General features: G+C 47.1%; 2 protein-coding genes across 5 annotated transcripts in view; one reads left to right on the plus strand and one right to left on the minus strand.

Annotated features, from left to right (window-relative positions):
* The window catches only part of LOC120390934 (claw keratin-like), a 38,513-nt gene that overhangs the window by 7,368 nt on the left and 7,068 nt on the right, over positions 1–24,077 (minus strand). The gene's annotated exons all lie outside the window — the stretch shown is intronic.
* Positions 1,790–15,531, plus strand: LOC120388758 (claw keratin-like). Of its 4 annotated transcripts, XM_039511939.1 has the most exons (6): positions 1,790–1,976; positions 2,095–2,232; positions 2,346–2,424; positions 2,636–3,193; positions 4,224–4,268; positions 14,975–15,531. In XM_039511939.1, exon 6 carries the CDS (start codon positions 14,983–14,985, stop codon positions 15,529–15,531), a length of 549 nt encoding a protein of 182 aa, XP_039367873.1. In that variant the 5' UTR covers positions 1,790–1,976; positions 2,095–2,232; positions 2,346–2,424; positions 2,636–3,193; positions 4,224–4,268; positions 14,975–14,982. The 4 variants fall into 4 exon arrangements, with proteins under 4 accessions (XP_039367873.1, XP_039367098.1, XP_039368340.1 ...); XM_039511164.1 differs by having other exon boundaries at positions 2,346–3,193; XM_039512406.1 differs by lacking the exon at positions 2,095–2,232.

A 24,077-nucleotide genomic window follows, 5' to 3' on the forward strand; every position in this document is an offset into this window, starting at 1 on the left:
GCGGGGGGCCCAGCTAAGGCGAGAGCAGAAGCCAGAGCTGAGCTGAGCAGAGCCGCAGCAGCCTGACGAGCCAGAGGAGCAGCCCAGAGAGCAGAGCTGAGCTGGAGGCAGAGCCGCAGCCATGCTGGGGCAGAGTGGAGCTGGGGCTGGGGATGGGGATGGAGCCGTCCGAAGCCGGGTGCAGTGACCAGCTGGGGAGAGTGGGGGGGGGGACTCTGAGCAGAGGGTCCAGCACAGGGTGACGCCACCAGCCAAGAGGTCCCGCAGGCCAGACCGAGGGGGATCAGAACCCTGAAGAAGGGTCCTGCCACCTAGAGCCTGAGGGCGTTTGGGAATTGCCAGAGCAAGTGTCCGACCCGCAGCGTCCCTGCAGCACAGGGGGCCTGGGCATGTGAGGAACAGACTGTGAACTGCCCTTACACTCCAGAGACGGCTGTGTGTGGTGTCCCTCAGCCCACAGGGTGGGGTGACTTGTTCCTTTATCTTTTCCCATTTTTCCTTATTTATTTATTAGTTGCTGTTTAATAAATCCTATTTGCTCTGAAGTACATGTACAGTAGAACCGCAGCGTTACAGACACCTCGGGAGTGGCGGTTGTCTGTAACTCTGAAATGGTCCGTAACCTGAAGATGTTATGGAATCCAGCCACAGATGAATTGGGGCTGCAGTCATGGGGGGTGGAAGCATCTGGTGTGAAGAGAATACCCCAGAGTGGGGACAGCCGAGCCCCTGACCTAAGTGACCATGACAAGATTGGGGGTGGAGCCCCACCAGGATTCCTGGGCCGAGCCTTGTCAGGGTTACAAGGACAATGGAAGAGGAGTCCTTGAGGTCAGGCAGGCCTCTGGGAAAACAGAGTGGGAGATAGGACTCAGATTCATTCATTAGTAAATTCAACTGGGATAGCATATAATCTAGTAAAGTTCCCCACACGGGTGGGACCATCCCCTACTAACATATAGGTTACATCCTAACAAGGAATCTAGCATTATTAATGCTATTCCAGCCATGTTCTTTGCAATATTTTTTTAAAGGACTGGACATTCCAAGCATTAATGATAGAAATTTTATATATTTATATCTCTTAGAGACAGGATATTTTTAGGACAAAGAGAGTAACAAGGATTCAAAAGAGCTGGTTAGGTCCCTCTTTCTTTCTTTCTTTCTTTCTTTCTTTGTCTTTGGCTCTCTCTGCATCTCTCTCTCTCTTTGCTTTTCTCTCTTTAGGTCTCTACATGACCTCAGTTGCAATAGGAGCTAATCATTAAAATTTTTATTCCACTTTCCAATGTACCTTAAGTTTATTGTCTTGCCTGCTGTGTGTTTCAGGTTTATCACCATGGCAGAAAGATGTCTTGCTTCACAAATGTGTGAAGCTACAATAAGCTACAACATGCCAGATGTAAGCCAGTTCCCTGCTTCCACAGTTCTGATCCAACCACCACCTTCCCAGGAGCGATTCTTAGCTCTTTCCCTCAGAAAAGCAGAGTGGGATCCTCAGGAGTAGCTGACATCGGACGTGGTGATGGGGGCACATGTGATGATAGAGGCTCATAACATTATGGAGGATTATATGGTTACGGGGGTTCCTGTGATTGTGGGAGATTATACAGTTATGGGGGCCCATACAGTTAGGAGGGACTCTATGGTCATGGGGTCCGTATGGTTGTGGGGGATTACAGGTTTAGGGGGATGGCGATGGGTAGGATTACCAGATAGCAACTGTGAAAAAACGGGATGGGGTGGGGGTGCGGGGGGATAATAGGCGCCTATATAAGAAAAAGTCCCAAAAAACAGTACTGTCACTTTAAAAATGGGACATCTGGTCATCCTAGCATTGGGGCCATTGTTATGTCAATGGAAGCTGTGGGCTATGTTAAACACAGCAGGTATATCCATGGGAACAGGAAGAACCAGGAAATGAATGGCATGATACAGATTCACATCTGAGCTCATAGGCCAAACTTGGAGAAGTGGTGAGTACACTGAACTCAGTGTGAAATAATGAGAGAGCTGCATTTCATCAGCACCTCTGCAAACATTCCTCATGTTTCCCATGTTAAACTTGATGGGTTTCCTCTATTGCTTCCCTAGCTATAGGTTTCTTCTGTTATCAACACAATGGGCCTGATTCTCAACTACACAATGGTCAACGTAAACAAAATGTCTCCTGGTCCACCAGCGGATTACCCTGATGGGCCACGACCCGAAGGTTGCCGACCCCTGGGCTAGGTGATCTCCTATCCATGAATATGCACTGTTTCTTTCTGCCTTTTAACTTTCTAACAGCAGCTGGATAATGGAGAAGCTTTTCGAACTTCTGCTTTTATTGTGCTTTCTTTCAGTTGAGACAAGTACTTCAAAATGGTGGCAGACGGACTGGAGTGCCAAACTCTACAGCTGCAAGAAAGAACTCAGAGAACTGTGAGAAAGATGCCACTTTGGAGCTGGGAATAGGATACGGCTCTCCATGAAACGATGGAAATCTAGTCTTCCTACCCTGCTTTCTTTATTTATTCTTTATTCTGACAATTTTCTACTCCCCTTTATGTCATATTCAAATATGTACTACTTCATACTATTGGTCTTCTGGTTTAATTGTTCTTCCATTCGTTATCTTTTCATGTTACCAAAGGTTCATCCCACAGCCATCTCATCCTTCACCAAGAATTCGCCTTTTTCATCTCTGCTGGGCTTCTTGCTGGGCTCACTCAGCTGCATTGTCTTACAAGACCTCCCTTTCTTGTCTGCTCATGGATGGAGAGGTGGTTTCTGACAGCGTACAGGTTCCAAGACTTAACTCAAACCCTTTGTACAAAACAGCACTGCTTCCTTTCCCTCTCCGCCACCCCTCTCCTTAACCTATCAGCAAATCTGCTCTAGGCAGTCCTTTGACAATCCTTTGATGACAGCCACATGTGCTACTGATGCCACCCATAATCACCAGTTGGCTCACGCAATGTTAAGATGAAAGACAACTGAAGAGTGCAACACGCATATCACACCCTGTGAGACTGAAATTCATCCAAAGGAGGACTTACAAAGGCAATCAAGTTTGTTTGGTAACTAATTAGGACCTCTCCCACAAACAGCATCTCAGATCCTCCAGGCAGTCCTAGGAACTGTATAAAAGTGCTCACGACTCAGCACTCTTCTAAACATTTCTCCGGACTTCATCTCCTCGGTGATTCGGGTAAGTCCAACTTGACTCAATTTCTTTCTAACCACACAGATATCACTGTAGGGCTTCTTTCAATTTAAGATGGAATCTTGCATATACTCACTGTGATTTTTATCAGGGATCAGGGTATTTTTCCTTAACTATCCTGTGTAATTATTCAGTTTCAAGTGCTGGTGGATTCATGGGAAACATATTTCCTATTAACTGGATAAAGAATTAGGACATTTAAATCTTTTCAGAAACTTTAGAAAGTCCCTTAGCCATTTTTCACTTAGCTGGATTAGGAAGAAACTTTCCCAGGTTAGTCCGGAAAGGGCCAATTCGGTGGTCTTCTACTTTACTCTGAAGCAGCTGTTAGTCCTCACTATTGGAGACAGAGAATGGATAAAGTTCTCAAGTGGTGTGCTCCAATCTAGCAATTCCTATGTTTGCCTGAGCAGAAATACCCATTGAAGGTGCTTCTCCTCAGATGGTGTAATTTAGTGTAGCTGCAGGTCAGAGGACCTGAACCCATTTTACCCCAGCTGAGGAGATTGTCCTTAGTGATTTGTTGGGAGAAAAGCAAAGTCTCTGTTTCTTCATCAGCAAGTTTTGGTGACTCCCAAGATTTGGAAACTCAAAGAGCCACACTCTGACACTGGACTCAACTGCTTTGCATGCAGAGGTTAAATCCTAAAAGGAAAGGATGTGATTACCATGATACTAGAAATGTTCTCTTTGATAAATATCTAAAATAGATCCAGAATGCCAGGTGTCCATCAAAGAAATAGTTAAACTTATTCCAGTCAGTGTTTTTCAGACAAAGTCATTGAGAGGGGCTCAAAGGGGCGAGTTGGCTGGGAAGTTTACTGTGAGTGGACAGGAGGTATAGAAAAAGGATATAGGAACAAATACATGACCACACACATGCAGATTAAATCCACTCCTCCTCTCTCTCTTGGGCCCCATGCAAACCTCACTACAATTGTAACCGAGCTTTGAAGCCTTTCTTCCACCAGCACTTCTACCTTCTCTTTACTCTAATCCCTTTTGTGTGTTGCAGGTTTACCTCCACCCCAGAAAGATGACTTTCTCCAGCCTGTGCTATCCAGAATGTGGGGTGGCCCGACCCAGTCCAGTTACTGGCAGTGCCAACGAGCCGTGCGTTAGGCAGTGCCCTGACTCTGAAGTGGTGATCAGACCCTCACCGGTTGTCGTGACCCTCCCCGGACCAATTCTCAGCAATTTCCCTCAGCAGAGTGAAGTGGCAGCCGTAGGAGCACCTGTGGTCGGAGCTGGTTTCGGAGGCTCATTCGGTTTGGGGGGATTGTATGGCTATGGAGGCCATTACGGAGGATTGTATGGTTTAGGGAGATTAGGTGGTTACGGGGGCCATTACGGTTATGGGGGATTATTGGGCTATGGGGGACACTGCGGTTACCCGGGTCTTTATGGTTATGGGGGATTATTGGGCTATGGGGGACACTGCGGTTACCCAGGCCTTTATGGTTATGGGGGATTATGGGGATACGGAGGATATGGCCGTAGGTATCTTGGTGGAAACTGGGGGCCATGTTAAACCCAGCAGGAACATCCATGGAAGAAGGAAAAAACAGGAAATGACCAGCAAGATACAGATTCACCCCTTACCTTTTGCGCAGGGCTTTCACAGGTGCTGGGCAAACAGGGCTCCAGCTGAACTCAGTGGGAGCTGTGTGTGCTCAGCACCTTGGGCTGACAGCCATGCTGCATTTCTAATGTTACACTTTATGACTCTTTCTGCAAATGCTTTCCCATCCATATGCTGATTCTTTTATTTACATGTGGACTCATTCTGAATTACACGCAGGCTGTTTACACTAACCCTGCAGTGTGAAGGAAACAAGGGCCTTAAGATAGGCATAATTTATATTTATTATCACTTTAAGCCCTTTTAGGCACCACATGTTCTGTCCTTTCCATCAATATGTACCTTTAACGCCTCACTTTGACCTTTGCGTGGCAGATGTCTAATAAAGAAGCTGCGTAGTCCTCTGCTTCTATTTTCCTTTGTCTCATTTCCCACCAACTGGGGTAAAACAAGGAATTTAAAATACTTACAATGGGGACTTGTTTGTCAATCTCTGCAGCTGCAGCCAAAAGAACATCTGAAATACACCCCACTGAGGTCTGCGATTTGTCAGAGCCCTTTTTGAAACACTGGAAATTCATTCTTTCTGCTCTGTAGTATTTCTTTCTGTAACTGTGTATTGCCAATTTAATTTGCATTAAAACTCTGCTGCATCATAATATCAGTCTTCTGGGTCTCCTTGCTCCTCATACTTGTTTAAAAATCGCGTAGGGTGAAATTCCTCACTGTGGATCTGGCACCACCGTGCACTTCTCCAGTTGTAATTTTCAAAGCCCTGCAGTAACAGGAGAATCCAGCCCTTGGAGTGGTTGATAGCAGTCTGCAGGCCCTGAGTACCAGGGTGGGGTTCCTCCTTGCATAACCTGTTTTAGCAAAGAATCTTTTCTTGCAAAGACTTAGACAGTTTTTCAATTTAAGAATATAAGTTTTTCCTTTGATTTCAAGAAGGCCAATCATCATATGGTTCACAATAAAAGTCAGTGAGAATCTTTGCAGGACAGCAACCCAGGTTTTCGTAAGGAAAAGAAAAGTGGCCACCAGACCACATAGTTAATGCAATGTTATCGCTACACCAGGGGATTCTTCCCAATGGTAGGGGGCCACAATGCCCCTCCCCCTCTAGGGGCCTATTCCTGCACCTCCTCTTCACCCGAGGCCCCGCCTCCCTGGCCAAGCCAATGCTAGAGCCAGGCCGGGGAGCCCGGGCCCCTCCATATCCTGGGAAGAGGGATCTCCGGAGCAGCCCGGCCCATATCCCTGGCTCCTGGGCCCTCTACATATGGAAGGTGGACGGTCCACGGTTAACCACAGCTTCCCATACTGGAAGCAGCTCCCACTTCCAGTCTAGACTGAGGGTGGAGTCTTGTGGGTAAGAGGAGGGTCAGGGAACCAGGTCGGGCCAAAAGTGGACCACAACCCAAAGTGGTTCCTGCCCCTCCCAAGTTTTGTACCAGAGGTCTTCTCACTTTGCAGGCCCTAGCCCTAGACACTGCTTGAGTGTGGAGTGTGATAAGTTCTGTCCTGCTCCCAACTTCTGCCTTTGGGGCAGGGAGTTTGTCTATAAATGGAGGCAGGGTGATTAAGATAACAAAAGGCTTGCCAGTAAATTAAATTAAGGATGATCCTGAAAGCATTGCCAGGCAACCCAGTTAAAAGAAAGCCAAAGGTTATGATAAATGGTCCATTTTCAGAGTGGAGAGAAGTAAATAGTGATGTCTCCCAGGGGCCTGTACTGGGACCTGCTAATGTTCAACATATTCAGAAATGATCTAGAAAAAGGGGTAAACACTGAGGTGGCATAATTTTCAGATGACACATTATTACTCAAGATAGTTAAATCCAAAGTTGACCACAGAGGATGCTCACAAAACTGGGTGACTTGGCAACAAAATGGCAGATGAAATTCAATGTTAAATGCAAAGTAACACACATGGCAAAATATAATCCCAACTATACACAGAAAATGATGGGGTCTAAATTAGCTGTTACACATCAAGAAAGAGATCTTGGAGTCATTTGCAGTACACTGGAAGCACTATGCTTCCAGAGCACTGCACATTTATAGGAATCCTTCTCACCATGCCTGTATCATCCTGAACAGCTTCAGAAGACTTACAAATTATCTCGTCATTAACGGGACAGATGCAACTAAGCAATGCAGCTGTCCTTAACGTGCATCAAGACCATACCAGGGAACTAGATGTAAATAAGATTGCTGACAGTTTCATCCAGAAAGCTACAGTGAGACGTAATGTCTTAAACTGGGATGTTAGTGAAGACAGATTCTAGCTGATGGCAATGATTTTAACATACGGCAATTCATGATAATGTAATTATGTAGTTCATAACAATGTAATCATTATTAAAATAGTAAAGATATCAATGATAGACACATATTCAATAATTAGAATATGAAAGAAGTCTATAAATATCCTGAAAATAGCCTATCCCCAAAATTCCCTACCACCACCTGTACAAAAGAACCCACTGGCGAAAAGAAAAGTCAGTGCCTATATTTGACACCACTTTTGCATCAACTTTGCAATGTTGGAGATGAGTTGACAAAATCTAGGGCAATGGGGCAGAAATAGTTCAGCTTTATACTGAGATTTTGGATTTCATTGCACCAATAAAACTCAGTTAAATTAATCTTCTTGTTCTTTGCTCTCATGTGTTTATCAACTAGTCAGCAGCTGGAAGGGACCTTGACAGGTCATTGAGTCCAGCCCCCTACCTTCACTAGCAGGACCAATTTTTGCCCCTGATCCCTAAGTGGTTCTCTCAAGGATTGAACTCACAAGCCTGGGTTTAGCAGGCCAATGCTCAAACCACTGAGCTATCCCTCCCTTCTCATACTATACTCTCATGTGTTTATCAATGGTCAGCAGCAATGTTCATTCCTTGGTCAAATGACATGACCAAAAGTTGATTTCACAAGGATGTTGCCAACACACTTGACTGAGTCCGTTCTGCCATACAGACAAATTACACTACTCCAATGCAGTGATGAGCTCCCAAAATCTTAACAACCGGTTCCCAATAAAAAGTTCTGATTTAAGGGGGGGGGGTGCGGGGGAGACATACCCATGGGGCCAGGGGCCCCTGCAGGGCCTGGGGCAATGTGCCCCACTTGCCCCCCCAGCAACCCTAGAGCTTGCAGCCCCCTCCCCTCTTACCTTGCCGGCAGCTCAAAGCTGCAGGACAACTCAGGAGCTCAGCTGAGCTGCCCATCTGGTGCCGGCGGCTGGCCCCGCTGCAGCTGGGGGGAAGTGGGGGAAGGGCCGGGGGAGCATCAGCCTCCCCAGCTGGGAATCCTGGGAGCAACAGGATGGTCCAGCCCACGGACCAGAGTTCTTTGCCCACTCCCTGGCCCTTTAACAACCGGTTCTCCACGGAGGTCTAATTTTAGCTACTGGTTCTTGGGAACCTGTGGGAACCGGCTCCAGCTCACCACTGCTCCAATGTTATGTGCAGAAGTCAGGAATTTAATGTGTGATATGAAGAGATTCATCCCCAGACCATTCATTCCATACAAGAATCTCATGGTTTTTTACGTAACTGTGACTCGCTGTGCTCCATATTATAAGTCTTGTATAAAATCCCCTGGATGTACCATGACTTGATATTGCAAGAATTGCAGAGAAAAAAATTACATTACATTTCCCACTTCATTTTTCGTCAACATTTTTGTGGCTCTTAGTTCCCAGAAGATGAACATTTTCCACTAATGAAATTTTTGATTTTACAATACAAAAGTTAAAATTTATCCAGACCATCCTACCTCTTTGGGTAATGATACAATACTCAGGCGGGGAGGGAAGATTTAGCTGTCTGGCTATGTGTTTTGTATAAAAGCAATACAGCTCTAGTCTTCAATATCAGACCATGCCTATGGACCTGGACTCCAGTGTCCCTTTCCTCCAGGTGCTGCCCTCTGGCAGTACCCCTTCAGCTCTCAGGGTCTCCCCTCCTCGGGGAACCCCCAACCCCCTATACCCACCTCGCTACTGCCAGTCATCATCTAGCCCCCGCTCACTGGGGCTCACTGCAGTGCAAAAGGCACTCATCACAGGCAAGGAGGGGTTGGACCTGCTGTCTCTGTCTACCCTTGGCTTCCCCTTTGCAACCCCAATACCTTTTGGGCCTTTAGCAAGGCCTGCAGCCTGGGGCTTTCCAGGCTGGAGCTCCCCGGCTCCTCTGGCCCTTCCCCAGCCCTGCTCCATTCTCAGTACTCTGTTCAGCTCCCCAGCAGCCAGGCCCTTCCCCCTCAGCAAGCTAGAGAGAGACTGTTTAGCTCCTGGCCCACTGCCCTCTTATAAAGGCCAGCTGGGCCCTAATGGGGGTATGGCCCCAGCTGTGGCTGCTTCCCCAATCAGCCCAGGCTTGCTGGTCTCCCACCCCAGCCATCTCACAGGGCTGTTTTTAACCCCTCCGGGCAGGAGCTGGGTAATCTCCCCGCTACAGAGAGCCTACAGGCCCATTTTTCTGAAGTACTGAGGACTCAACTCTCCCTTTGAAGCAAATTGGAGCTCTTCATGCTCAACATTTCTTGCTAATAGGCCACAAGGTTTCCTGAGTTGTGCATCACATTGGGGGTATACAAACCTGGAGGACACTTGCTGCTGAATAAACAAAAACTGGTTTTTAAATCAAAACAAAACACAAACCCCCACCTCCTCCCACATGTCTCCAGAGGCACTGCCCAGAGCCCCCGAGGAGGTTGCATGGTGCATGGCCCCGATCCCTGCTGGCGATGCCACTGCAAACATCAATGCGGCGCATCTCACAGCCTTTGGTAACAGCTACTCAGCAGCAACAGGGGGGCGCTGCCAGAAGGGGCTGCTGCTTTGAACCCCCACAATCCCTGTCCATGATTTTGAGGCTGACGTAGCTGCAAAAATATCTGTCGGTGGCCTCATTTGGGAAATGCTGGATTAAATTAATTTTACAAATCCATGTAAGGTTTCTGATGTCATGCCAATAGTCAGTGGATGATTCCCAGGCTCCGAATTTGAGGCAGATACTGAGACACTGGATGTCAGTAGAATTCCCTTGACTTCAGTGACATTCTGTGCCTTACAACTGAAGGAAGGCATTTAATGCTGCTCGGGTTAGAAGAAATCCTGGTGGGGTTTAATTTTCCACTTTAAAAATTATTCTAATTCTGGCGGAAAAGCTTTGTGTGAGAGATGGTTCTTGCAGGATGCACTAGGTTGGTCAGACTTCCAATTAATCCAGTCTCATCCCACAGCTCTCTGATCGTTGAAGAAGGAATCCTTAACTGTCAGTGTTGTGCTTCTTCCTTTGCTTTATTAGCTGAAGTCTCTCACAAGACCCACTTCTCTTGGCTGCTCATGGGTGGAGATGCAGTACCTGATGTTTCCCATTGGTTTCACTATATGTTGGATCTGAGCAGCAGTGGGTAGAGGTGCCGAGTATGCAGAGAGAGAGACATTCACAACAAGGTTTCTCTAAGCCGGGCTAGATAAAGTGCGTTCCTTCAATTTGAAGTTGATGGAATTTTACACTGGTTCAGTATCTACCCTTAAACGTCAAAATATATATAAAAGGAAATTGCAAAGGTACATGGAACGAAAATCAAAGAACCCCAATTTCAAAGACTAGGAATCACAAACTGAGCACGGGAGTGACACCTGAGACCTTGACATACATTTCTAAAGTGAATCTAATCTTCAGTTTTGGAAGATCTAATCCCAGGAAAAAGTTTTTACTACTTTAGTAATTCATCTCTTGGGCTGTATTACACTTGATGAGTGTTTGTGAAGTGCTTTGAAATGCTGAGATCAGAGGAAGCCTCAGACCATCCACTCTGAAAGTTACAATTATACCTGTTTGCCATGGAGGTAAAAGGAGGCACATTCAGGTGAAGGTCAGACAGGGAGCGACTGGCAGAGTCAGAAATAAACCCCAGTAGTTGGGTCTGCTCATGCCAAACACTAACCCGTCCCCTGAACCCTACTGGATACTACCATTCATGGCTTCCAGATACGATACATCACTAACCTGAGAGTAACTCTTAGAGAGGCTCATTGTGGAATTTTAAAATTTTGTTTTGATGATTTTGAGGGGAACTTTTCGGTGAAACATCTTCTCATCTAAGTGTGAACAACGATCAACCATTGAGAGTCTTGCAATGCGCCTTAACTCCCTTTATTTGTAGTTATTGTCTCTGTGGTGGGTATTTACCCTTGAGATAAATTAAATTCTCTTTTACCAAAATTTGTCCCAGCTTGAATTGTATATTGAGATTTTTATTTCTACACTGCACATGAACAACCTTGAAATGTACACACTTGTAATTCCTTTGGACCTATAAAATCCTCAAGTCTAAAGAAGGCAATGTTACAGAGATAACCTCTCCTGTGCGTCGTTTCACGAACCTAGAGGAATTCATTGCCATTGTGTATTTCCAAGGACAGAAAAAATAGTGCACAGAATGTACTTGGTGACTTCATTGCCGTGGGTGCTATGAGTTAAAGCAAATTTTTAAAGCTTGAATTCCAGCTTTATATTTACAAGGCTACCGCACTCTTGGAAAATTGACAGACTTGTAATTCCTTCGGAGCAGTATTAACCTCGGCTATAAGGAAGCCACAGTTAAAGTGGATCACAACATTAGCTAGTTTTTTATTGTTGATGTTTAGATCCAAGAATGCAAACATTTCATAACCAGAGATGTTACTAACCTTGTCTTGTAACACAGTGTAACAGGGATCAATCTAGAGCTCGGCTTGTGCTAGGAGGAGTCAGAAGTATTGGGTTGTATTTCTCTTTCAATTGTTGTTGGGGTTAGATGCCTCTGTACTGAGTCATACAGTCACTTTAAAGAAAATGGAGGTCAAGGTCTCTTGTGTCATTCCCTTAATCAGGTCGTGATTTAGAGCCACACAATTTGGGGTTATTTTATTTTCATTCTAATGTAGTTTTGAATTTAGTATTTTTTTAAATCTCTGAGGGGTAGGAGGGCAGTGCCCTGACTCTGAAGAGGTGATCAGACTCTCACCAGTTCTTTTGACCCTCTCAGGACCAATTCTCTGTAATTTCCCTCAGAAGAGCCAAGTGGGACCAGAGGAGCCCCTGTGGTCAGAGCTGGTTTTGGGGGCTCTTTCACTTTTGGAGGGATTTTTTATTGGAAAATGAAGGTGCTCTCTTGAGGTAAATCAGTATGGTTGCTTCACCTTCAAAGAGACGGAGGACCTTAAAATCAAAGCAAGACACTTCTGCCCTCCTCCATGGATATGAAACCCATTCTTGGGGATATTTTTCATATGTTAAACAACATTCTGGTTCTGGGGGAATGTTTTCTGCAACATGCCTGTCGTCAGATGCTACCGATGTGGTGCTCTACTCTAGTTCAATGATGATAACAGTCGGCTGCGTGTGTGTGTTCCCTCTGTGTGCTGCCCTGGCTCTGCACAGATCACTGGCACAGCAGACCCCGAGAGAACCCCCAATGACTCTGATAAGGTATGAAGGCACCTGACCGGGTTTATTGTCAAACGAAGCACAATAATAGTTTCCCGCAGACTCTACAGGACATACTACGAATTTGTGCCCCCTGAGAATGGACCGGCTCAGTCAGTGGTGGGACTCTCCACTGCCCCCTAGGCCAGACAGACACACCACCCCAGGGATGCATTCTTACACACAGGTACAACCAAGTTACACATCACTCCTGACGTATTAAGGTGCAACCCCCTCCCACATGGTAAGGTGCCACCTCTCACCTTGTACATGTTGGTTCAAACAAAACAACTCAAGCCACCATATTACCCTTTTGACCCTGTCTTTAGGATGGGTCAGCCTGTTCCATGTTATCTGTATGGAATGTGCAAGTATGTGAATGTTCTGATATCTGGTGTCCAGTACCTTTAGGTATGTCTCTTTTTGCAGCCTCAGCCCTTTTCTTGCCAGCTTCTGTGAGCAGGGCCTGCCTCTGGCTCACAGCTTCACTTTGCTTTATGTTACCCAAGTCTTGACCATTATTTTAGTTCAGGCCTCAGGCCTCATATCGGGCCTCTGATAAGGGTTCATGTTTCAGGGCCTCATCTTACTACAATGCCCTTTGGCTGATCAGACTTTATGTTGAATCTCATCCCACAGCCATCTCCTCCTTCACCAAGATGTGTCATTTTCCTCTCTCCTGGGTTTCTTGCTGGGCTCACTCAGCTCCATTGTCTTACAAGACCTCAGTTCCTTGGCTGTTCAAGGATGGAGAGATGGTTTCTGGTAGTGTAGAGGTTCCAAGACTTAACTCAAAATCTTTCTGTAAAAGAGCACTGCTTCCTTTCCCTCTCCGCCATCCCTCCCCTTGACCCATCAGCAAATCTGCTCTAGGTAGCCCTTTGAGACAGAATTGGTGACCCAAGTGACGGTCCAATGTTTTACTCACCATAGGGTAAGATTCACCCCTGGGCAGAGGACCATCACAAAGGCTCATGCTCCACTTAAGTCCCTGCTAAGACTCAGTTTGAAAGTTTAAGATGGGACTAACATTGTTCATAGGCATTGTACTGTCCCCCTGCCAAAGGGTGAATTTCAAACTTAAACGCCTGACAGGAAACATACTGGAGGAAATGGAGTTATTCCCATTGATTTCAAAGGGGATTGGATCTGACCTGTTGGGAATGGAGGTGGTGAGAATGGATAAAAAGGGCTCCCTGCTTCCTAGCATGTTTAGAATGAACTGCCCCATGCCCCGAATCACTACTAGCATGAATTGAAAGGACCAAACTGGATTCTTTTCATGATACCCACTTGTGCTATTGATGCTGCTCAGAGTTGCCTTGACATTCATTCTCATTGCAGCACCAATGAAGTCAGTGGAATGACACAAGAACTGTAGTTGGCCTAAACAATTTTAAGATGAAAGACAACTGAACAGTGCAACGTGCATGTCACACCCTCTGAGGCTGAGATTAGCCGAATAATCACCAACGCTGAGGAAAACAATATAACTAATTAGGACCTCCTCCCAAAACGGCATCGCAGATCCTCCAGGAAGTCCTAGGAACTGTATATAAGTGCTCACAACTCAGATCTCTTCTAAACACTTCTCTGGACTTCATCTCCTCGGTGAACTGGGTAAGTCCAATTCAACTCAATCTCTTTCTAACCCCCGACATGTCACAGTAGGGCCTCTTTTCATTTAAGGTGGAATCTTGCATGTACTCACTGTGATTTTTATCAGTGATCAGGGTGTTCTTCCAAAGTATATTCTGTCGTTATTCAGTTGCAGGAGATGGTGGAATCATGATCTGAAGCTAAAACTGGGACTTTAAGAGCAAATGGCGCAATTAGGAAACATCTTTCCTAATAACTGGACAAAGACTTAGGGCATTTAAATCTGTTCAGTAACTTTAGAAGGTCCCATAACCATATTTCACTTAGCTGGATTAGGAAGAAATTTTCTCAGGTTAGTCCAGAAAGGGCCCATTCGGTGTTCTTCTACCTTACTCTGAAGTAGCTGTTAGTCCTCACTATTGGAGACACGAGACTGTATTAAGCTGACAACTGGTGTGACCCAGTCTAGCAATTCATATGTTCTTCTCAGAAATACCCATTGAAGGTGCTTCTCCTCAGATGGTGTAATTTAGTGTCACTCCATGGAAGTTAGTGGACCCGAACCCATTTTACCCCATCTGAGGAGTTTGTCTGTAGTGGTTTGTTTGGAGAAAAGAAAAGTTTCTGTTTCTTGTGTCAGCAAGTATTGGTGACTCCCAAGGTTTGAAAAACCAAAGAGTCACACTGTGATACCAGACTGAACTGATTTGCATGCAAAGGTTAAATCCTCAAAGGAAAGGATGCGATTTACCATGATTCCAGCCGCATTCTCTTTGAGAAATGTTTAAAATGGACCCAGAATCCCATGTGTCCAGCATAGAAATAATTACACTTATTCCAGTCGCTGTTTTTCAGGCAAAGTCATTGAGAGGGGTTCAAAAGGGCCAGTTGGGAGAAAAGTTTACTGCGACTGGAGAAGAGGCGTAGAAAGAGAAAATAGGAACAAATACATGGCCACACATGTAGAGATGAAGTCCAATCCTCCTCTATCTCTTGGGTCCCATGTAGACCTCAGTATAATTGTAACTGAGCTTTGAAACCTTTCTTCCACCAACACTCTTACAGTAGTCCCTGTTTTGTGTTGCAGGTTTACCTCCATCCCAGAAAGATGACTTTCTCCAGCCTGTGCTATCCAGAATGTGGGGTGGCCCGACCCAGTCCAGTTACTGGCAGTGCCAACGAGCCGTGCGTTAGGCAGTGCCCTGACTCCGAAGTGGTGATCAGACCCTCACCGGTTGTTGTGACCCTCCCCGGACCAATTCTCAGCAATTTCCCACAGCAAAGTGAAGTGGCAGCCGTAGGAGCACCTGTGGTCGGAGCCGGTTTTGGAGGCTCATTTGGTTTGGGAGGATTGTACGGTTATGGAGGCCATTACGGAGGATTGTATGGTTTAGGGAGATTAGGTGGTTACGGGGGCCATTACGGTTATGGGGGATTATTGGGCCATGGGGGATACTACGGTTACCCGGGCCTTTATGGTTATGGGGGATTATTAGGCCATGGGGGATACTGCGGTTACCCAGGCCTTTATGGTTATGGGGGATTATTGGGCCATGGGGGATACTGCGGTTACCCGGGCCTTTATGGTTACAGGGGATTATGGGGATACGGGGGATATGGCCGTAGATATCTTGGTGGATATTGTGGACCATGTTAAACCCAGCAGGAACATCCGTGAATGAAAGGAAAACCAGGAAATGAACAGCAAGATACAGATTCACCCCTGATCTTTTGGGCATGGCTTTCAGAAGTGCTGGGCAAACAGGGCTCCAGCTGAACTCAGTGGGAGCTGTGTGTGCTCAGCACCTTGTGCTGACAGCCATGCTGCCTTTCTAATGTTACACTTTGTGACTCTTTCTGCTAATGCTTTCCCAGCTATGTGCTGATTCTCTTTTTCACATGTGGACTCATTCTGAATTTCATGCAGGCTGTTTACACTGACCCCTCAGTGTGAAGGAAACAGGGGCCTTAAGATAGGCATCATTTATGTTTATTATCACTTAAGTCCCTTTAAAGTTAGGATCTATATGTTCTATCCTTTCCATCAGTCTGTACCTTTAATGCCTCACTTTGATGTTTGCTGTGGGCAGATGTCTAATGGAGAAGCTGCGTAGTCCCCTGCTTCGATTTTGCTTTGTCTCATTTTCTACCAACTGGGTTAAAACAAAGAACTTATAATGGTTAAAAAGGGGACTTGTTTGTCAACCTCTGCAGCAGCAACAAAGCAAACAGGACATCGTGTCTGAAATGAGCCCCACTGAGGCGTGTGATCGGTCGCAACTCTTCTTGAAACACTGGAAATACATTCTTTCTGCTCTGTAGTATTTCTTCCTGTAACTGTGTACTGCCAATTTCATCTGCATTAAAAACTCTGCTGCATCATAATATCGGTCTTCTGGTTCTCCTTGTTCCTCCCTGCTTGCTTAAAATCGCGTTGGACAAAATTCCTCCCTGTGGAGCTGGCAGCACTGGGCACTTCTGCAGTTGTAAATACAACCTTAGTAAATAGAATCTTTTCCTGCAAAGACTTAGTGCTTGGCTACACTTGCAGATGTGCAGCGCTGGGAGTTACAGCTGTCTTCGTACAGCTGTGTAGGGAAAGCGCTGCAGTATGGCCACACTGACAGCTACCAGCGCTGCAGTGTGGCCACTTTTGCAGCATTTGCAACGGTGTTGGGAGTGGTGCATTATGGGCAGCTATCCCAGCATTCAAGTGGCTGCAACGTGCTTTTCAAAAGACGGGGGTGGGGTGGAGTGTGACAGGGAACCTGGGGGAGAGAGAGAGAGAGAGAAAGAGAGAGAGAGAGAGAGAGAGAGAGAGAGAGTGGATTTTTGGAGCCGACACTGTGTCAGCTCCCTGCCTTGCAAATTCTGACCATTTCCCTGAACCCTCATTCACTCTTAAATGCAAACAGCCTGCAGACCAGATAAGCAGCTGCTCCGACGGACTCCCTTCCCCCACCCCTCCCCACCGTGCTGTTTCTCTCCTAAAGCAAACACTAGCTGTAGACATTCATCCCCCTGCCTGCCTCATTCACAGCAAACAGGAGCTGTGTTTGTTTTTCAGATAAGCAGCTCCGGGAGCCCGAGTTCACAACAAAACAAAGAGTTCTTTAGTTAAAAACATTATGGAAAAATTCTGCTGGAGGCCAATTACAGCACTTTTGGTGGCCACACTGGCGGAGCAGCGCTGCATCACCAGCGCTGCAATAGTTATACCCGAGGCAGAGCAGGAGTACAGCCAGCGCTGCAGCCAGGGAGATGCAGCACTGTATGTGCCTTGCAAGTGTGGACGGTGTGTAAGTTGCAGCGCTGTAAACCCACCACCAGCGCTGCAACTCTCCAGTGTAGCCAAGCCCTTAGGGTTTGGCTACACTTGCAGGTGTACAGCGCTGGGAGTTACAGCTGTCTTCGTACAGCTGTGTAGGAAAAGCGCTGCAGTGTGGCCACACTCACAGCTACCAGCGCTGCAGTGTGGCCACATTTGCAGCATTTGCAGCGGTGTTGGGAGTGGTGCATTATGGGCAGCTATCCCAGCGTTCAAGTGGCTGCAACGTGCTTTTCAAAAAAGGGGGATGGGGTGCAGGGCCGTCCTTAAGCATAGGCAGAATAGGCAGCCGCCTAGGGCACCACTAGGTCTGGGGGCACCACTCTGCCGGGAGCCGGGACAGACGGGAAGCAGTGGAGCATGTAAGAGCAGGCTGCTGGGTCCTAGAGAGAGCTGAATGCAGCACAGTCTGAGGGAGGGGATTGGCTGCTGGGGTCTCTGGGAAGGGGAGGGGATAGGGGTTGGGGAAGGAGCTCACCTGTGAGTGTGACTCTTTCCCCCTGGCTGAAATGAGGTGAGGCAGGCTCTGTGGCTCTGGAACCAGTATCCTTGTCCCCCATAACATCCATTCTTCTCCCCCATGCCCCATGGAGCACCCCCTCCTTTCTCCCTCCTCCCCAGGAGCATCCCTCTCTCTCTCTCTCCTCCCTCCCCTCCGTCAGGGCTGGGTTGGGTGAGGTGCTGGGGGGTAGGTGGGGGGAGGAGGCTGGTTGGCTGCCTGCTGAGGAATGAAAGTGAAAGTAACTCACTTCCTCGGCCAGGATTGGAATGTCACACAGGGCTGGGCTGGGGTTAGCCAGATGTGTGAAAAATCAGGACAGGGGATTGGGGTAGGGTGACCAGATGTCCCTGTTTTATAGGGCCAGTCCCAATTTTGGGGTCTTTTTCTTATATAGGCTCCTTTTACCCCCCACCCCCTGTCCTGATTTTTCACACTTGCTGTCTGGTCACTCTAGGTGGGGGTAATTGGTGCCTATATAAGACAAAGCACCAAATATCGGGACTGGCCCTATAAAATCAGGACATCTGGATCTGGGCACCCTATCTGGGGAGCACCTCTCCCCTGGGCTGGCAGCTGCCAGCGATCCATCTCATCCGGGGGGAGCTGCACTGGGCAGGATTAGCTGCTGTGGCTCCATGGGTGCCCCGTCCCTGAGATCAGATGCTGTGCTAACTTCACCATGGTCCGTAAGGCTGGTGGTGGTGCCCATTGGCGTGTGATTGGACCTGAGGGTTTGCTGCTGCTGTTGCCACTCTGCACCCCAAGAGGTGGATTTTGGGGTCTACTGCAGCTGTTGGACCAGCAGGCTGGGGGGTGAGCCAAGCATGAAAGCAGTGCTGTGTTGCCATTTAGATTGTCATTTAACAACTTTGTTTGCCAAAAATTCTTGCTAACAATCCTGAATCCAATTTCAATATTTTTTTTTTAAAAAATTAATATCTTAGCCAAAAACAGAAAATTAAGTTGTTGACAATTATTAGTGACAGGTTTGGTTTGAGGCAGGGAGTGGGCCAGTTTTCATCAGAGAAACAAAAAATGTTGACTGACTTTCCTATAGCCTGTTACTCCTGATAAGAGCCCTCCAACAACTGTAATATGCTCATCTCCTTACTAGTGTATAAAGCAGGGGTCGGCAACCTACGGCACATGTGCAAAAGGTGGCAGGTGAGCTGATTTTTGATGGCACGCAGCGGCAGGCTGAGCGGCTCAGCCCATCACTGCTCTGGGGTTCCGGCTGCTGCCCTATTGCCAGCTGGGATACCAGCCGCCGGCCCCACTCAGCACCTGCTGCTGGCCTGGGGACCCCCAAGGAACCCCAGACTGGCAGAGGGCTGAGCAGGCCAGCTGAACCACTCAACCTGCTGTCAGCCTGGGGTTCCATTCATTCAGCCGGCAGCGGGCTGGGGGGTTGAGTGGCTCAGTCTGCTGCCAGTCTGGGGTGCCGGCAGCACTCAGCCTACTGCTACTCTGGGGTTCTGGCTGCCAGCCCCTTGCCAATCAGGAGCCCAGCCGCCGGCCCCACTCTGCCTCCTGCCAGCCTGGGTGAGCAGAATCCCAGGCTGGTAGCAGGCTGAGGGGGGTTGGCGGCCGGGATCCTGGGTGGCAGGAGTTGGTAGTCAGAACCCCAGACCAGCAGCGGGCTGAGCAGGGCCAGGGATCCTTGTCTAGGGTTCCAGTCACCAGTCCCGCTCAGCCCGCTGCCGGTTCGGGGTTTCATTTACTCAGCTGGTAGTGGCCTGAGCAGGACCTCAGATAATAACAATAGTTTATTTATATAATATAGACATAGAGAGAGACCTTTTACAAACATTAAAATGTATTACTGGCACGAGAAACCTTAAATTACAGTGAACTTGGCACACCACTTCTGAAAGGTTGCCGACCCCTGCTATAGACTGACCATATGTTGTACTAAGATTCTCCTGTTTTTTTTTTTTCCTGTGAGTCAGTATAGCTTTTGCCAGCCCAGAAGTTGGGCAGCCAATGTTTTACATTTTCACAATGTTTTCTCCAACTTTCATAAAGTAAATACATAGTTAATATGAGTTAAAAAGGCCAGGGACACTTCCTTGTGAAGAATCTGTATAGCAGATCATGCTAGAGCTGTGAAAATGTCAGTTTTTGATGGAACTTTAGAGACAGTGATTTATCATGTATTTTATCATGTGAATGTGCTGCTAGTGCCAATGTCTTTCCAAACAAAAATAAGGCACAATAGGACTTCTGTAACATTTCTGTGCTACCTTACGGTACGTCTACACTACGGGACTATTCCGAATTTGCATAAACCGGTTTTGTAAAACAGATTTTATAAAATCGAGTGCGCGCGGCCACACTAAACACATTAAATCGGTGGTGTGCGTCCATGGTCCGAGGCTAGCGTCGATTTCTGGAGCGTTGCACTGTGGGTAGCTATCCCGTAGCTATCCCATAGTTCCCGCAGCCTCCCCCGCCCCTTGGCATTTCCGGGTTGAGATCCCAGTGCCTGATGCGGCAAAAATCATTGTCGCGGGTGGTTCTGGGTAAATGTCGTCAGTCACTCCTTCCGCTGGGAAAGCAACGGCAGACAAGCATTTCATGCCTTTTTTTCCCTGGATTGCCCTGGAAGATGCCATAGCATGGCAATCATGGAGCCTGTTTCGCCTTTTGTGACTGTCACCGTATGTGTACTAGATGCCGCTCACAGAGGCGATTCAGCAGTGCTACACAGCTGCATGCTTTTGCTTTTGCATGATAGCAGAGATGGTTATCAGCCATATTGTACCATCTACCATACCATAAATTGGTAATAAGATGGGCATGGCTACCAGTCCTTTTGCACTGTTCCATTTGCTGCTGTCATAAGTGCCCTGGCTGCTCTTAGCCAGGGCGCAAAAGTAAAATTGGGAATGACTCCTGAGTCAATCCCTCCTTTTGGTATCTAAAAATAGAATCAGTCCTGCCTAGAATATGGGCAAGTGTACTAGAGAACCACTGTATCAGAGAACCAGAGAGCACAGCTGCTCTGTGTCAGATCCTGCATAGATTATGAGCTGTTTGCTATTCACAGGGGGTGCTCCTGCAACAACCCCACCTGTTCATTCCGTTCTTCCCCAGCCTTCCTGGGCTACCATAGCATTGTCCCCCCACTTGTGTGATGAAGTAATAAAGAATGCAGGAATACTTGTTAGTGAGAAATGAGTGGAAGGCAGCCTCCAGTTGCTATGATAGTCCACATAGGACATTAAGGAGTGTGGAGGAGAGGAGCCCAGCATCCTGCTGCTAGTCCAGGGGCAATTGAATCTTTTCTTTACACATGAAGGGTGGGGGCTGATGAAGCTCAGCCCCCTGTTGCTACGATGATGATGGTTATCAGCCATATTGTACCATCTACCAGGAAAAATTAGGGCCAGACGCCCTTGATCGACCTGACCGATGCTAGTACGCATGGTTACCAGGCCTTTTGCACTGCCCCATGTGCCAATAGGCTGATGATGACAATGGGTATCAGTCATATTGCACCATCAGCCACCCATGGCGGGGGGGGGAGCAAGAATGTTGGTGTTGAGTGCTGCACCATCGCGTCTATCTGCAGCATTCAGTAAAGATAGGGTGACATGTAAAAGAGTCAAGACAGGATTGTTTTCCCTTTCACTTCTGGGGGTGGGTGGGGTGCGTAAATTGCCTAGCTATGCCCTGACCCACCGCGGACACTGTTTTTGACCCTAGAAGCATTTGGAGCTCAGCCAAGAATGCAAATGCTTTTCAGAGACTGCAGGAACTGTGGGATAGCTTGAGTCCTCCAGTCCATGAGCGTCCATTTGATTCTTTGGCTTTCCGTTACGCTTGCCACGCAGCAGTGCGCTGAGTCCCTGCTATGGCATCTGTCTGGAGATATTTAAAAAATGATTTTCGCTGATAGAACAGATTTGCCTGCCCTTACAGTGATCACGTCCGCATCGTCCATGCTGGAGCTCTTTCTTTATTTTGATTTTTAACTGCATCACCACCCGTGCTGATCGGAGCTCCACGCTGGGCAAACAGGAAATATTCAAAAGTTCGCGGGGCTTTTCCTGTCTACCTGGCCACTGCATCCGAGTTCAGATTGCTGTCCAGAGCGGTCAATGGTGCACTGTGGGATACCGCCCGGAGGCCAATACCGTCGATCTGCGGCCACACTAACCCCAATCCGATATGTTAATACCGATATTAGCCCTACTCCTCTCGTTAGGGAGGAGTACAGAAACCGGTTTAAAGAGCCCTTTATACCAATATAAAGGGCCTCTTAGTGTGGACGGTTGTGGCGTTAAATCGGTTTTAGGCTCCTAAAACCGGTTTAAATGCGTAGTGTAGACCAGGCTTTTATCTAGATGAGATGATTCTGTGCTGACTTCATTTTGGTCACTTTGTGCTTTACCTAGCAGTAAAACTAGGGTTATATTTTCCCACTGTTTGGAAACCCAGCTTATTAAACTGATTTTGCAGCCAAAAAAGCCAGAAAGATTGCTTTTAATTAAAAACAAATCTTTGTTTCAATACCTCTTCATATAAATTTCCAATAAAATTTTGACAAATTAAAAAAATGATATTATTTGCATCATTCTGTCAAATCAGAATTTTTTCTATAGGGCTACTTCTTTAGTGCTAGTGCATCAGCATTACAGTGTGCTTAATTAAGTTAAACTGGTTTTAATAACGTGAACGTGGCAAGTTTTCCAATACTGTATGCTTATATTTGTGTTGCTAAGAGCAGATTAGGCTCAGTGGCACCAGTTTAATAATCTCGCCTAGGGCACCATAAATCCTAAGGACGGCCCTGGTGGGGTGGAGTGTGACAGAGAGTGCGGGGGAGACAGAGAGAGTGGATTTTTGGAGCTGACACTGTGTCAGCTCCCTGCCTTGCAAGTTCTAAGGATTTGAAGATACACAGCACCAACCTTCAATCATTTTAAAAGTTTTGACCCCTTCCCCCACCCCTCCCTCATTCACTAAATGTAAATAGCCTTCAGACCAGATAAGCAGCTGCTTCAAAACGGACCCCCCCGTCCCCCACTCCAGGCTGCTTCTCTCCTCAAGCAAACACTAGCTGTAGACATTCATCTCCCTCTGCTTGAGCAAACAGTAGCCGTGTTTGTTTTTTAGATAAGTAGCTCCGGGAGCCCCGAGTTCACAACAAAACAAAGAGTGTTATCTTTACTTAAAAAGCATTATGGGAAGGTTCCGGAGGTCAGTTACAGCGTAGTAAGATTAATCAGTGTTTACACTGGCACCCCAGTGCTGCAAGAGCAGCGCTATAGTCGTTATTCCCCAGGCCAAGGTGGAGTACAGCCAGCGCTGTAGCCAGGGAGATGCAGCGCTGTATGTGCCTTGCCAGTGTGGACGGGGAGTAAGTTACAATGCTGTAAAGCCACCACCAGCGCTGTAACTCTCAAGTATAGCCAAGCCCTTAGAGACAGATTTTCTGTTAATGTACATTTTCCCATTAGTTTCAAGAAGATCAGTCATAAAGTTTGCATTGAGTCTTTGGAGTGTTTGCAGGACAGCGACCCAGGTTTTCATAAGGAAAAGAAATGTGACCACCAGATCACATACTTAATGCAATGTTAACTGTAAGGGTACGTCTACACTACGGGACTATTCCGAATTTGCATAAACCGGTTTTGTAAAACAGATTGTATAAAATCGAGTGCGCGCGGCCACACTAAACACATTAAATCGGTGGTGTGCGTCCACGGTCCGAGGCTAGCATCGACTTCTGGAGCGTTGCACTGTGGGTAGCTATTCCGTAGCTATCCCATAGTTCCCGCAGCCTCCCCTGCCCCTTGGAATTTCCGGGTTGAGATCCCAGTGCCTGATGGGGCAAAAATCATTGTCGCGGGTGGAAATGAGTAATGTCGTAAATGTCGTCAGTCACTCCTTCCTCTGGGAAAGCACTTCTGGGGGTGGGTGGGGGGGGTGCGTAAATTGCCGAGCTATGCCCTGACCCACCGCGGACACTGTGTTTGACCCTAGAAGCATTTGGAGCTCAGCCAAGAATGCAAATACTTTTCGGAGACTGCAGGAACTGTGGGATAGCTTGAGTCCTCCAGTCCATGAGCGTCCATTTGATTCTTTGGCTTTCCGTTATGCTTGTCACGCAGCAGTGCGCTGAGCCCCTGCTATGGCGTCTGTCTGGAGATTTTTTAAAAATGATTTTGAATTTCGTCTTCTGTAACGGAGCGCTGATAGAACAGATTTGCCTGCCCTTACAGCGATCACATCCGCATAGTCCATGCGGGAGCTCTTTCTTTATTTTGATTTTTAACTGCATCGCCACACGTGCTGATCTGAGCTCCACGCTAGGCAAACAGGAAATATTCAAAAGTTCGCGGGGCTTTTCCTGTCTACCTGGCCA

The sequence above is a fragment of the Mauremys reevesii genome, linkage group 1 (genome assembly GCF_016161935.1).
Source record: "Mauremys reevesii isolate NIE-2019 linkage group 1, ASM1616193v1, whole genome shotgun sequence".
NCBI lineage: Eukaryota > Metazoa > Chordata > Testudines > Geoemydidae > Mauremys > Mauremys reevesii.

What these genes read in the sequence shown, in the direction of transcription:
- LOC120388758 (XM_039511164.1), top strand. Translation starts at nt 14,983, where the DNA reads ATGACTTTCTCCAGCCTGTGCTATCCAGAATGTGGGGTGGCCCGACCC.